This window comes from Arvicola amphibius, chromosome 1 (assembly GCF_903992535.2).
Source record: "Arvicola amphibius chromosome 1, mArvAmp1.2, whole genome shotgun sequence".
Taxonomy (NCBI): Eukaryota; Metazoa; Chordata; class Mammalia; order Rodentia; family Cricetidae; genus Arvicola; species Arvicola amphibius.
The window spans coordinates 13270400-13285800 of NC_052047.1; the positions used below are offsets into that span (position 1 = coordinate 13270400).

The following is a 15401-nucleotide window of genomic DNA, read 5'->3' on the forward strand; positions in this document are numbered from 1 at the left end:
CTGCTTATAAATGCACGTGCATGCCTATCATGTGTCTGTCTATCGGGTAACACATACATGCAATGCATATATACTATAGACTATAGTAATTTTCATTTTAGCATAAAATTTGGTGTAAAATAAATCTAACTTAAACCTTTCCTAGATGTTTTAGTTCCAGAAACTCCAAACTAACCTCAAAGATGACTTCATCCAAGTGAATAGACAGAGGGGAAGGTCAATAACCTTGACCATGAATCTGCTCTTTGGAGATCTGTTCTTCGTACTCAAGTGTTTGAGAGTGTGGGCTAGAGATGGGGTCCTGGGTTTTGCAGCTCATGAGTGACTTACAGATACTCAATGCCATGCAATTCTTACTAAAAAATATTTTCTTCTTAATGAATGACTATTAGTCATCGATTTGCTATCTACCTCGAATCTGTTTTCTCCTTTGCATATTGTGAACTTGTGCAATAAAAAAATAAAACTGTCACCATGTATCTTTGTGACTGTTTAATGTAACCCTGCTCAGCACCCCTCCCATTCAGAGTCCACGCTGGAATTCTGACATGCCTGCACTGCAGTACCAGTCTGCAGAAGCAGGTGTGCAGGGACTCCTTGGGGCCCCCTCTCATAGGAGCCACCCCTCATCAGAAGTCTCTTGGCTTCTGTCAACCTGGCCTCAGTCGCCTTCCTTCTTTTCCTTCCAGATTCCTGCAGCTGTCTGCCTTGCTCACTTGGAGGCTTAGCTCTCTTCTAGTCCTTGGACTACATCAACCTAGGATTTAGCACTCTAGAAATTTCCATCTTTCCCAAACAGCAACTCACTTCCTGTCCTGGTGACAGACTTCCTGTTCTCCAGTTTGCAGATATGGGCTTCATTCCTGGCAACCAGCACCGTTCTGAACCAGTACACTGAAGGGTCAATAGCCCAACCCCGGGAAATCGCTGCCACTTCCCAGCCTGTCCCTGCATCCCTGGGACCTCTGTGAAAGCCCTCCCATGTATTCTCCTAGGTTCTAAGACCTGCTGCCGCATTTCTGCACTGCAGAGTCATGCCCGCATCCAGTGGGCATCACCTTCATCCTTGATCCCGCTGACACACACTTGCTAAGAAAACAATCAAGAAATCCACGACAGAATCAGAACTAGAGCGACACCCAGCTTTACACCCTCCTTTCTCACTTGTGACCATCACCTGCACTCAGGGCCCCACAGCTTCTGCTCTGAATGCCTATTCTAACACACAGAAGCTCATTAAGTTGTATAGACTTTAGATCTGGTTAATGAATAAAAAAAATCTAGTGTGTGATTTTTTTATTGATTGCAAGGTTTTATAATAAAGTTTGTAAGATAAACACATTTCTCAAAAAAAAGCAAAAGTAAATAATGAAAATGCAACAAAAATAAAAACTGTGTTTAGGTCTTGACTTAAATATTAACTCAGTTTTACAAGAGGGGAAAGAAGAGATTCTAAAGCCATTTTCAAACTTATCTGGCAGCTCACTCCATCTCTTTTCTCAAACAGCTCATGCTCTGGAAAGTGAAACCTAACTCGTTCACTTGTTAAAAATTAAAAGGATCAGGGAGGGAAATTCCAAACTCAGAACTCACAATAAACACAAATAACCTCAATTTTGCAACAGGGAACTTCCCTTAAAGGACACTGAAGTCCTGCTGAGTCAACTCCACAGCCATCCAATCAAGAGGCAGGGAGGGAAACTCTCTGCAGATAAATACTGCACAGTAGCCCCGCACTTTGAGGCATTCACCGCAGCTGACTGACATCTGTCCCGAGCCAGCCATCCCGAAGCCTCCACTGTCAGCGCCATGAACGGAAGCACGGTCCTCGTTTTCTGCCTCATCCTGCTGAGTCTGAGTGGGACACAGGGTAAGGAACACCAGGGCTATTTAATTTCCCAAGTCAGAAAGATGGTGGGGCTCGAGTCTAAACAGTGCGTTTCTTTTATTGTGTGCCTAGGAAGGAAAGGGAGACAGGCAGAGATTCCTCCTGCTTGCACAACTTATGCTGGTTGAAGTCAGAGAAAAATAAGAGAAAGGGAATGAAGAAGAGATGAAAGAGGGGAAGGGGAGGAAAGAACCGAGAGGATGGAGGAGGAGGGAGGGGAGAAGCAGAGAAGAGGGGGGTAGGACAGATGCCTTCTTACCTTAGCCTATTTAATAATATAATCTATACGTAAGGGCGTGATTTCATCATTAAGAAGTAGCAGGCAGCTCCCTTCTTTACAGTAATGAGCTATTTAGCCATTCGGACCTATGGTACAATGAGCTACATCTCTCAGATTAAGTGACAATAATGGGGACAGGTTTTGCTCATCACCGCCTCACCTATATTAAGTGCCTGTGTCACTCTCCCCCTTCCTACAGGAATCCCTCTCTCACGAACAGTCCGCTGCTCCTGCATCAAGATTGATGACCGGCCTGTAAAACCCAGGGCCATAGGAAAACTGGAGATTATTCCTGCAAGTCAATCTTGTCCACGTGTTGAGATCATGTGAGTCAAACCCCAACCTACAGCTAACTCCCCTTATGTAATTGCATGTTAAACATGTGATGGTAATCGGGACAGATCAGCCAAGGCTGTGTGTGTGATAACTCTCCACCTAACAGACGGGACTTGAATTCACTGTGGACTTGGATGGTGCCTCTGTTGTCGGCCTGATGCTAATCTACCTATCTCGCTGCCCATTTCTATAGCGCCACAATGAAAAGGACTGAAGAGAAGCGGTGTCTGAATCCAGAATCTGAGGCCATCAAGAGTTTAGTGAAAGCAGTTAGCAAAAAAAGGTGGGTTTCCTGCTGTTCTTTCAGGAAACGGCAATCGTAGGAAGCAGCTTCTGCACTGGGTTTTGCTGTGGGATCTTTGCCTTAAAGTCACGTGACCCCCATGCTCCTTTCCCACCTCTATTTACACAACACTGAGGTATCACCTCAGGCCATAAATACCTATAGTCCAGGAGTGACAGGTAATTACTGCAACCTGTAGGCGGTTATAACCGTCCCTGGGTAAAGCTGTCCAATTTTCCACATTGCCTCTCCAAAAACAACAGCCACTGTGACCCACAGTAACTGGCTAGCAGCAGGAAGTGCACCAAGCCTTTTTCTCAAGGTTCCTTGGGTTCCCAGACTGAAGTCGATCTACTCCACTCAGTACTGTCTTCTTTCTACAGGTCTAAAAGAGCTCCTTAAGACAGAAGCCAATCACCACAGTGCTGTGACCGACAGACAGACAGACGGCCAAGAGCCCGTCTCCATCACTTCCCTTCACACCGTGTGTGGCTAGCCTTAATTGTCCCTGGTTCTCCCTGAAAGGTGACCAACCATGGTCACATCAGCTGCTATTCCTAGTGACATCAGGACGATGGACAGTTCATCGTCCTGAGACAAGAGCAACTCCAGTAACGAGAGTTCCCTAAGAGTTGGTCCCGAGTTCTCACACAAACCACTGCAATGGCTCTCCCGGCGCTGTACCATAAGCTACGCTGAGGTGCTACACTCTTAGCCTTGTGCCAAGCCCTGCCTGCTGCTCCTCTCACCCTCCTCGTCCTCCCTGTCTTAAGGTGTGTTAGGAGATCTCTTGGATCTGAGTTACCTGGGTTCTTTGATTTCAAACACAGTCACAGTAAGACTCCCACCGGCCTGCTCCTGAGGCCATGCTTTATCTCATGGCTTACTGCCGTCTTCCCAAGGGACCCTCGTAACTCAAAGTACTGACAGGAAGCTAGAATGTATAGAAATGTATGTATACATATTATTTAATGAACAACTGTTCCAGATGTATGGTTTTTGTACAATTTTCATTGTATATGGAAGAACTTTTGTAACTGACTACACATATCAATGAGTAATTAGAGAAGTTTATACAGACAAGAGGTTTTGAATGTTACATAACACAAAAGGTGTTGGTTTTCAAAATAAAAAATGTACTGTACTGAAAATATTGAGACCAAAAGGTAATAAAGTAAAATAGCTAATCGGAAATGCCTTGTGGTTCATCTGACTGAGAATTATTTCAGAGCTTTAGAGACTCAATGGCTTGGACAAGAAGTTGGTATGGGATGGATAGAGGACAAACAGATAAGGAGAATTGCCACACTCCTAAGTGCAGCCTCCTCACCGCCCACCATGTAAGAGTCCTATACAACTGGCAAGGCATGGGAGAATGGCACGGGCAGGGACCTGTCCCAGTTAGTTTTTATTGTCAACTCCACACAACTGAGTTGTCTGGGAAGACAGAGTCTCCATTGAGGGGATGTGTAAACCAGACTGGCCTGTGGCCATGTCCGAGGGTGACTGTCTCGACTGATGCCGGATGTGGGCGGGCTCAGCCCACTCTGGGCAGGGTCACCCTGAGCAGGGTCACCCTGAGCAGGTTCCCCGGTTGTGTAAGAAAGCTAGCCAGAGGAAGCAAACCAGGATGCAAGCCAGTAAGCAGCCTCCTCCGTGGTTTCTGCTCCTGCTTCCTGCCCTGGCTTCCCTTGGTGATAGACCGTTGCCTGGAGAGAACCCTTTCCTCCCTGAAGTTGCTTTTGGTCTTTAGCACAGCAGCAGAGAGGAAGCTCGAACAGACTCCTAGACATCTCTGCCAGAATACTGCACAGGCAAACTCGGAGTCAATTCATTTCCCTGCTAGCCTTGTGTCTTCACCTCTGTTTTATGGACTTGTTTAATTATACCACTGTCCACTCAGTTCCCCAAACAAGACACTCACATGACCACTTCTTCCTTACCTCCTAATCAGTGACTAAGAGGATGCTGCAACACTATCAGCTGATAAATTATTAGTCTCTGGAACGTATGAAGAACTCTCATGGAGGTCTCCAGGAAGACTCAGCAGAGAAAGGCACCTGACACCAAGCCTGAAGACCCAAGTTCAACCCCCGAGTCCCAAGAGGATAGAACTAACTCCAGCAAGTTGTCCTCTGACTGCGACACCCATAGCGTAGGCTGTGCGCACTCCCCCACCTCAACCCACCACACACACATTACAAATGTTAAAGAAGTTCTCATGGACAAAAACGTTAAAATAAGACTAACAGCTGAAATACAGTTAAGACTTTCACAGAAGAAAAGCACATGCCCTTAACATGAGAGGGTATTCAACCTCATTTTCATGAAGGAAATGTGTTCTCAGATCCTTAAACACTTCACTTTGCACCATCAGACTGGCAAAAAATAAATAAATAAATAAATAAATCAGGTCATTCTGACAACAGAAAAATATACAACAGTGAGAAAGGTCCTTTCATGGCTATTGAGAACAAGTAGTCATGACTTCTGCGGAAAGAGTGTGATATTCTGAAACTGAACACCTCATCCTGTATGCCCGAGCAATTCTATCACCATCCAATAATCCATTGTCTCATAGGTCATATACAAGGATATTCCAGCAGTGCTGGCTACTCATCAGAACTAGATGGTAAGAGCCCACTGATGATGACCCCATACACTGGAATCGGCCTGGAAGTTTCTACCCTGCTGACTAGTCCTCACAGTGCTGAAAAATGCTGAGGCTGGAGAACAGTGAACAACAGTCCAACCTAGCTCTGGATCCTGCAATACTACCAAGGCTAGGCAAGGTCTCCACCGATGCACTCGCTGCAAGTCTATTTAGGGTGACCGAAAGCTCTCTGATGGGATCTGAGGCCTACTCCACAGGAGTAAATGATCATTGTCTGCTACTATAAAGCCAGTCAGAAGCCCACGCCTGGATATATGATGTGCTCATCAAATTGCCTTCTAATAACCGTTTATGCCTGTGGATTATTGCCGTTCTCTGCGGTTGATAGTAGTGACTACAAAGGCACCTACTTGACTGGATGATGAGGATGGTGACAGCCAAGTAATCAGCCGAAATTGGGACCACAGATGATCGCATATGCACGCCAAAGCCCAGGAAACACAGCAGAAGAAAGGGCTGGAATGTAAGAACAGGAAGGAAGAGAGATGTGGAACACTGAATGAGAATCACGTTTCTCTTTTTGAAGATTGTACTTTTAAACCCACAGCAGCTAGGATTACCTGCATGAGATCAGCACAAGACTGGGCCTAAATATTCTGTCATGGAAGTGGGGAGAACTCATGAGACTTCACCCAACCTGGGGGATTCATACAGAGTTAATGGTGAAGGGGCATTTCTTCGGGAGTACAGTGTGGGGAGTAGATGAAGTCTTGAATATCTGTGCATCATCGACATGGGCACAGCCATGCCTCAGCCCCATGAGAACTTGCAAAGCCTTCCTCTGGTCCAGCGCAAGTGTTTACAGATGATTGGCCAAGAACTAGTAACCTCAGCTCCCTCCTCCTGGATGACCACTACCTGAGGTGTCTCCTACAGAGACCTCCCACTGAGACTGGCTAACCCCTCCTCCTGCAGGAAACAATAGGCACTCTCCATCAGAGAGACCACAGTCTGCTTCCAGCTTTTCTGTGTGTGTGTCTGTCATTTCTTCATCTCCTCATCACCCATGCAGGATATAGTGGGGTGGCCACTGGTCGGATCCTGTAAATACTCTAACGCAATACACTGGGTCATTAAAGTCCGTGCGTGCGCGTGCACACACACACACACTAGTTGGGAAGAAGAAAGGGTCAATAAGAATAGGAGCAATAAGAAAGGGTCATGCGGGAATATGAATATGACCAAAACACATTATGCACATATATGCAAATGTGGCAACAAAATTCATTAACATATGCTAATAAAGATTTTATTTATTTGTTTGTTTGTTTGTTTATTATGTATACAATATTCTGTCTGTGTGTATGCCTGCTGGCCAGAAGAGGGCACCAGACCCCATTACAGATGGTTGTGAGCCACCATGTGGTTGCTGGGAATTGAACTCAGGACCTTTGAAAGAGCAGGCAATGCTCTTAACCTCTGAGCCATCTCTCCAGCCCGCTAATAAAGATTTTTTAAAGAATATTTAAAGCAGCATGACTAGCAATAGCAAAAACCGGAAACCAATGAGGGGGCAGCTGAGGTATTCAGTGAAATGTGTCAACGAAAACACACCACACTGAGAAACAGTCCTAGTAGGTGTGGTGGTGCACACCTGTGGTCAAGCTACTTGGTGGGTGTGGTGGTGCACACCCATGGTCACAGCTACTTGGTGGGTGGGGTGGCGCACACCCCTGGTCACAGCTACTTGGTGGGCATGGTGTGCACACCCGTGGTCACAGCTACTTGGTGGGCATGGTGTGCACACCCGTGGTCACAGCTACTTGGTGAGTGTGGTGGTGCACAGCTACTTGAGAGGCGGGGAGGTGAGAGGATTGAAAGTTCAAGACCAGCTTAGACAACTTAGTGAGCCACTGTCTCTAAGTTAAAAGGGGCTCAGTGACAGAACACTGGCCTGCCATTCACAAGGCTCTGGGTTCTGCCATTAGCACCGAACGAGATAAAGAAGGAACACGCCACAGAGGAGCACGGGCAGAGGACTCCATTTCCTGCAGTTTTGTTGCTTTGGTATGCTTTGGTTATACTAGAAATCAAACACAGAGCCTTGTGTGTATGCCAGAAAACAAGGAAATGATTTACTTAAAATGCATAACTCAGAAGAGAAAAGAGAACACAAGGCACCAGGGACACAACCAGGGCTTCTGGACTGGTAGGGCCCTAGTCTGTCTCTGTGGTAGGTAGGTAACAGCTTGTGCTCTGATCGTATCTCCCTCCCGTCTGCTGTCCTCTTCTTTGGCAGGCATAGTCTATGCTAAACTAAGAAAGCTGGGGCTGCAGAGACGGAGAGGTGCTTATGAGAGCTGATTGCTCTTCCAGAGGAAGATTCGACCAGGTTTAGATTCTACCACCTACACGGCGGCTAACGGATCTACCCTCCCTTTCTTCTTTTTTTTTTTTTGTGTGTGTGGGGGGTGTTTCATTTTACTGTATTAGGATGCAAGTCAAGGCCTCTTACAAGCTAGGGACATGACTTTCTTCTAAACTGCATTTCCAGAGTCAAGGCCTCAGCTCTGAAGCTAGTCACAATGGTTAACAGCTGAGTTTTAGGAGAGACACGTTCAAACCACAGCATCTACCTAATGGGCTGCTGACAAGCACATTTCAAAGAGCTGTTGAGAGGGCTTTAAACATCTCTCTGTTCAAAGGCAAGGTGTGTATTCAACAGTTTATGCTGGTTGTATGTCAGGTCACAAGAAACAACTGTAATGTATAGCTTAACGGTTAAACAGAGACAACGGCAATCTGTTATTCTGTGGACTTAAAAAAACTGCAGCAGAAAACAGAATTCCTGTCCTGCGAACGCGATGGCAGAGCTGGGCCTGAAAGACTCATTGGCAGCTGACGGACACAGAAAAGTGACCTTTAGTTCAGGAGAGCACACACAAAGGCACGCGTGTGTTTACTCTGAAGAAAGTGAAGGCAGCTGCAGGTACAGATGCTGTGGATGGACAGATGTGAACTAAGCCATGAGCGTCTGTGTTTGGTGTCTGCCATCAACACTATAGTTTACTTTTTATGTTATAAAACACACAGAATGTGGCGGCCGCACTTACATTCGCCATTACAAGATGGCGCCGAGGGCTAAAGTAAACAAGTATGTGGCGCGAACTTTTCGCGCCACATCTGCCTGGCAACAGGTTTCCACCAATCCTTTTCTGCCACGTCACCTAATCAGTAGACACGCCCCGTCCTCCTCTATATAAGCCGCCACCCAGCCCGGCTCGGGGGCCCCCTGCTTCCAGCTCTCCCTCAACCAAGCAGCGCTTCATTAAAGTGTGATCAGAGAAGAATCCTGTGTCGGTGGTGATCTTTCCCTGCTGGTCAGGGTTCGCTCGCCGCAGCTGGTGCCGAAACCCGGGAACTTCGGCGGACACACACAGGGGGCCGAAAAGGATTCAGAACTCTACACACGAAGCGGTCGGCGCCGGTAAGTATCCTTAGGTATGCTTCTTGGAGGAATTAGTCCTTTGTGGTTTGCACTAGCAGTGGTTGTTTTTGCTGTAGTGGTTTATGCCTTTTGCATTTTTATCCGTTGTCATAGACCAGGAGAGGAGTGTCTCTGCTGTAACATCTAAAGTGAAAGTAAATCCGTAGCAGATAAGGCGATTTTTCTGCCCTTTTGTAAGCCTCTTGTAGAAAAGTGAGCAAAGATGGGCAACGATCAGTCTGTCTCCAGTGTATGCGATTTTGTAGATCCCATACAGCGGTTACTACAGGAGAGAGGATTGAAAATCTCGAAATCCACCATAAAGGTGATTGTCGGGGATATTGATCGCATGGCGCCGTGGTTTGCGGTGTCTGGGGATCTAAATCTGCATTGCTGGAGAAAGCTAGGCAAAGATTTGGAGGCAGCAAAGGAACAGGGGCAATTAAAGAAGGGGACTTATCCTTTTTGGAGATTAGTACACTCCTGTTTGAAAGACGGAAAAAATGTAGAGGAGTTAAGAGAAGGAAGGAAAATGTTGGCAAGACACCAGGACAGCCTTTCAGAAGCAGGTTCAAAGACAGAGGAGGATACAGAAGAAAAGTGCACGGTAATAAGGAACAAAAAAGGAGAAAAGAAAGATATAAAAGAAAAAGAGGATCCTAAGATAAATAAACCTTCAGCACCTCCCCTATATCCGGTGCTGGATGAATTCGCAGCCTTGCGGCTGGCTGAAGAAGAGCTGGTAGAGGCAGAGGAGGAGAGCTTAGAGGAGGAAGATGCACGTTATGAGGAGGAGAGATATGGGCCAGCTCTAAAAGTGCCTACTAGAGAGTTTCCCCCTCCTTACGTGCAGCCCAGGAGTAGCTGCCATTTCATCGACAGGGGCACTCTTGCGCAGTTAGCTGTGCATTATCCACCTTCAGTGGTGGTATTTCCTGTTTTTGAGGATCAAAATCAACAAAGATATCATGAGCCAGTCCCTTATAAAGAGTTAAAAGATTTAGTGGAAGCGGCAAAGACTTATGGAGCTAATGCGCAGTATACCCGCACATTACTGACTCGGTTGACCACCAGAGCTATGACACCAACAGATTGGTGGGAAATTGCTAGAGCATGCCTTTCTACAGGTCAATATCTAGATTATAGATCTATAGTGGTAGAAGCTGCTCACACTCAGGCTCGAGTAAATGCGCAAACGCCAAATCGAGCTCCCTGGAATGCAGACATGTTATTAGGGCAAGGGCAATGGACGGCTAATCAAACAGCCTATCCAGTGGAGGTATATCAACAAATTAATGAAATTTACACAAGAGCATGGAAAATGATACCAAAAAGAGGTGAAGTGACGGGCAACCTTACTAAAATTATTCAAGGCCCTACTGAACCTTTTTCGGAGTTTGTGGCTCGCATGATGGAAGCTGCAGGAAAAGTTTTCGGTGAGGCGGAAGAAGCTATGCCTCTGGTTCAGCAGTTAGTGTTTGAACAGGCTACTAAAGAATGTAAGAGAGCCATCATGCCGTGGAAAAATAAAGGACTGGATGCTTGGCTTAAGGCCTGCCGAGAGATAGGCGGCCCTCTAACTAATGCTGGCCTAGCGGCTGCTATGCTAGCAGTCTCCAGGGGGCAGGGAAGATCAGGTACCTGCTTTAATTGCGGGAAGCCGGGGCATGTACGAAAAAATTGCCCCCAAGGCACACATAAAAAGAGCCAAGGTCAGAGACAGCCGGGCACATGCCCGCGGTGCAAAAAGGGAAAACACTGGGCAAATGAGTGTCGATCCGTAAAGGATATCAATGGACAGCCCATACCTAATGCAACATCAGCCATGTCAAAAAACGGGCAGAAGGGCCCACTACCCCAGGGCCCGAGAATTTATGGGGCAATTCAGGAGCCAAACATGAGACCACCCCAGTCATCAGAAGGGCCACCACAGGCTCCGCAGGGTTGGACCTCCGTGCCACCACCGGATTGGTACTGACTCAGAGTATGGGTGTTCAAGCTATAGACACAGATATGTCAGGACCTCTAGAGGAAGGAACAGTGGGACTAGTTTTAGGAAGATCCTCCAGTACTCTTAGAGGGTTATTAGTGCTACCTGGAGTGATCGACCCTGACTACAAAGGCATTATTAAGGTAATGTGTCATTCTCCGTTTGGCATCATTTCGATTGCACCCGGAGATCGTATTGCACAATTGTTAATTCTTCGATCAGACCATGAAAAATTTCCCTCTTATGAGAAAGAGAGGGGCAAGCGAGGGTTCGGCTCCTCTGGGGTTGAACTAGCATGCTTGTCTATAGGACTTGATGATCGCCCCATGTGTACCCTAGAAATAGAAGGAAAGCTCTTTACGGGCCTATTGGATACCGGAGCGGACAGAAGTGTGATGCGTAAACAGGATTGGCCGAAGAGGTGGCCTTTACAGACGGCTGCACAAACCTTACAGGGTCTAGGATATCAAAATACTCCAGATATGAGTGCTAAGCAATTGCATTGGAGGATGGAACACAGTCAAGGCATTTTTCAGCCTTTTGTCATAGACCTTCCTTTAAATTTATGGGGAAGGGATGTACAACAACAATTAAAATTGATAATTACCAATGATTATTCTCAAGTGAGTAAAGATGTCATGAAGGCACAAGGCTTTGTACCAGGAAAAGGGCTGGGGGCTCGCCTTCAAGGACGAAGTGATCCCGTGTTGCCCACTCCCAAATCTGATCAGAAGGGCTTGGGTTTTTCCTAGGGGCCACTGATGATGCGTTACGCATCCCCTGGGGCACAGATACACCCGTTTGGGTGCCTCAGTGGCCCCTGTCTATGGAAAAGCTCCAGGCCGCACACATATTAGTTAAAGAACAACTTCAGCTTGGTCATATTGAACCTTCTGTGTCTCCTTGGAATTCTCCTATTTTCATCATAAAAAAGAAGTCAGGAAAATGGAGGCTGCTGCATGACCTTAGAGCAGTTAATGCACAAATGCAACTCATGGGATCTGTCCAAAGAGGGTTGCCTCTTTTAAGTGCTTTACCAAGAGATTGGCCTGTTTTTGCCATAGATGTTAAGGATTGCTTCTTTTCTATACCCTTGCATGTTTTAGATAAACATCGTTTTGCATTTACTGTTCCCTCTATAAATCACGAACAGCCTGATGAACGCTATCAATGGAAGGTCTTACCACAGGGTATGGCCAACAGTCCCACCATGTGCCAGCTATACGTGGATCAGGCGTTACAACCAGTGAGACGTAGTTTTCCAAAAGTTAGGCTGATCCATTACATGGATGATATCCTATTGGCAGCAAAACAAGAGCATATGCTAGAACGGGCATTAGTTGCCCTGGAGGCATCCTTAAAACAAAAGGGGCTGATTATTGCCGCCGATAAGATTCAAAAGACAAGTATTATAGAGTTTTTAGGAGCCCATGTTACCCCAAAACAGATTTTTCCACAAAAAATTTGCATTCGCACATCACATTTACGCACTTTAAATGATTTTCAAAAATTGCTCGGAGATATAAATTGGCTGAGAGGATATCTCCCCATTACCCGTGAAGCTTTGCAGCCGTTGTTCTCAATATTAGAAGGAAATCCTGATGTAACGTCACCTAGAGAGCTTACACCCAAGGGAAAAGAAGCATTAAAGATAGTGGAAAAGGCCATAGAACAAGCGCAGGTTCTTCGGTTTGATCCAGAACAACCATTATTGCTTTGCATTCTGCGCACTGTTGGTCATCCTACTGGAGTATTGTGGCAGACAGGCCCGATTTGGTGGATACATGGTCATACACTTGGTTCACGCACGTTAAGCTATTATCCTGATTTAGTGGCACAACAGGCATTATTGGGAGTGAAGTTCAGCTTGACCACCTTTGGAAAAATGCCAGAGAAGTTAATATTGCCCTATACCAAAGATCAAATTGAAGTTTTGACAGGGACTACTGATGATTGGGCCGTATTGATTTCCTCATATTCAGGCGTTATTGATAATCATTATCCGTCTGATAAATTGCTGTCCTTTATGGCACAGAATGTTGTATATTTTCCAAAGATTACCAGTGCTTCTCCTTTGAATAATGGCTTGACTATTTTTACTGATGGGTCCAAAACTGGAATTGGAGCCTATATGGTATATGGCTCCCCGCCTGTTACTCTGAAATTTCGCTCTGGAGCACCCCAAGTCGTGGAGTGTCAAGTAGTGTTGGAGGTCTTTAAGGCCTTTCCCCATCAGCCTTTTAATTTGTATTCTGATTCATGCTATGTAGTTAATGCTGTAAAACATCTGGAAGTGGCTGCATATGTTAAACCTAGTAGCATGGTTGCATCTTTGTTATTACAAATTCAGAATTGTATAATTCAACGTGCTAAACCATTTTTTATCGGTCATATTAGAGCTCATTCCGGTCTTCCTGGACCTATGACTGAAGCTAATGATATGGTTGATAGGGCTACCAGGGAAATGGCTTTAGTTGCCCTGGATCCTATGCAATCGGCTGAACAATTTCATAGAAAGTTTCATGTGCCTGCAAATACCCTTCGCCTTAAGTTTAATATTACTCGCGACCAAGCGCGTGAGATAGTTAAACAATGTTCCTCCTGTGTGATCTTTCATCATCCGCCTCATATTGGGGTTAATCCACGTGGGTTAAAGCCACTTACCCTTTGGCAGATGGATGTTACTCATGTTTCAGAATTTGGTAAACAAAAATATTTGCATGTTTCCGTGGACACTTGTTCAGGTGTTATACATGCCACCCCGTTATGTGGTGAAAAGGTCCTTAACGTAAGGACCCATTGCCTAGAAGCCTGGGCTGCTTGGGGCAAGCCTTATTCTTTAAAAACTGATAATGGCCCGGCATATGCCTCTAAAAGTTTTCAACAGTTCTGCTCTATTTTCGAAATTAATCATACTACTGGTTTGCCCTATAATCCACAAGGACAAGGCATCGTGGAAAGGGCTAACCGCACCATTAAGGAATTGCTTCAAAAACAAAAAGGGGGAATAGCCGAGGGCGCATCCCCGCGAGATAGAATATCTCTCGCTCTCTTTACATTTAATTTTTTGACCTTGGATTCCAATGGCTGTTCAGCCGCGGAAAGACATATGGACCACAGACACAGAAATACAGAATTAGTAAAATGGAAGGATGTAATTGATAACAAATGGTATGGACCGGACCCTGTGATACAGAGGTCCAGGGGAGCTGTTTGTGTCTTTCCTCAGAATCGGCCAGATCCGGTGTGGATCCCTACCAGACTGACAAGGATCGTGACAACACTGGAACAGCCTGACGAAGAGCAAGGAGATGTTGCTGCTCCTGATCCTGTTGGTGAACCTGCCGGTTCCAGTTGAATCTGAAGAATCTTATTTCTGGGCTGTGGCCCGTACATGGCCCATTCCAATTCCTGTTCACAATGAGTCCACAATATTGCCACAATTTTTTGTTGATAGTTGCCAATTGAACTTAGTTTGCAAAAAGGTGGATGCTCAGGAACAGAAATTTAATCAAACTGTAGTGCCCCTAGCAGGAACTTTATGTTTTACCACAAATCAGAGCACTTCTATCTCAGACTGCATCTTGCTAGATGCTATGAATCTTACTGTAGCTAGAGATCCATTTTTAGAAGATACCCCTAATTTTTTGAGAAAGGCCATTAGCGTAGCCCTGCCTCAGGTCAGATCTGGAGCTAAATCTGGATCTGGCTCCTATTTCGGTTCCAATGATACTGTTAATGTTACCACTTATGGGATCAGTTGCAACCTTACAACGCCCAATTGGGTACAGGTTAGCAAGGTTAATAATAGTGATTCACAGGTTGGCAATAGTAATCATACTAGTAATAATATTTTTTCTTGGTCTGTCCCTAGATGCTCTGGTAATGATTTGAGCTATCCCCCTGAATTTGTGGATTGCAGAGGACGATATGATAAGTTTTACAATAATTCTGGATGGGTTCTTAGGAATCTTAACCATTTTAAGGTTAAAAGAAAACTTATGATAAAGGTTGGATCACCCTTTACACCATGGATACTTATGAATTCCAGAGGAGCTATAACTGAGTTGTCTCCATTTGCTACATTTGTTCGCTCTGGAATAATTATGTTAAATAATTATACAGGGATTATGAATCACACTTCTAAAGAAATTAATATAACTAGTGTAGAGAAAAAACATAATACTACTCTACGGCAAACCAGAGTTTGCCTGGATCCTCCCTTTGTCTGGCTTTTGTTTAATACTACAGGGAGTTCAAATAATACTGCAGTTGATTGCAAGAAGGATAATTGCTCTCTGTCACAATGTTGGAATTTCTACCATTCAGGTGCGATTGTTATGCGCATCCCTACCTTTGTGTTTTTGCCTGTAAAAGCCAATCCTAAGAACTTCCCATTAGCCACCCTGGTTCGCCGGAAAAGGGATTTTGGCATTACAGCAACTATTGTGACGGCTATTGCAGTGTCTGCTGCTGCAGCTGTTACTGCAGGAGTAGCTATGGCCAATCAAGTTCAGACAGTT

At 45.4% G+C, this 15401-nt stretch overlaps 2 protein-coding genes across 16 annotated transcripts in view; one reads left to right on the forward strand and one right to left on the reverse strand.

Moving 5' to 3' along the window:
- Art3 (ADP-ribosyltransferase 3 (inactive)) overlaps positions 1–15401 on the reverse strand; it is a 102945-nt gene that overhangs the window by 78694 nt on the left and 8850 nt on the right. For 2 of the 15 annotated variants that reach the window (XM_038323944.2, XM_038323952.2), the window contains exon 2: positions 5812–5917. The exons of the other annotated variants lie outside the window; for them this stretch is intronic. The gene's annotated coding sequence lies outside the window, so the exon portion shown is untranslated. The remainder of the gene's footprint in view (positions 1–5811; positions 5918–15401) is intronic. 15 annotated transcript variants of the gene reach the window in all.
- Positions 1715–3981, forward strand: Cxcl10 (C-X-C motif chemokine ligand 10). Its single transcript, XM_038324041.1, has 4 exons — positions 1715–1870; positions 2368–2494; positions 2698–2787; positions 3171–3981. The coding sequence occupies exons 1-4, from the start codon at positions 1810–1812 to the stop codon at positions 3187–3189; spliced, it is 297 nt and encodes a 98-aa protein (XP_038179969.1). The 5' UTR covers positions 1715–1809; the 3' UTR covers positions 3190–3981.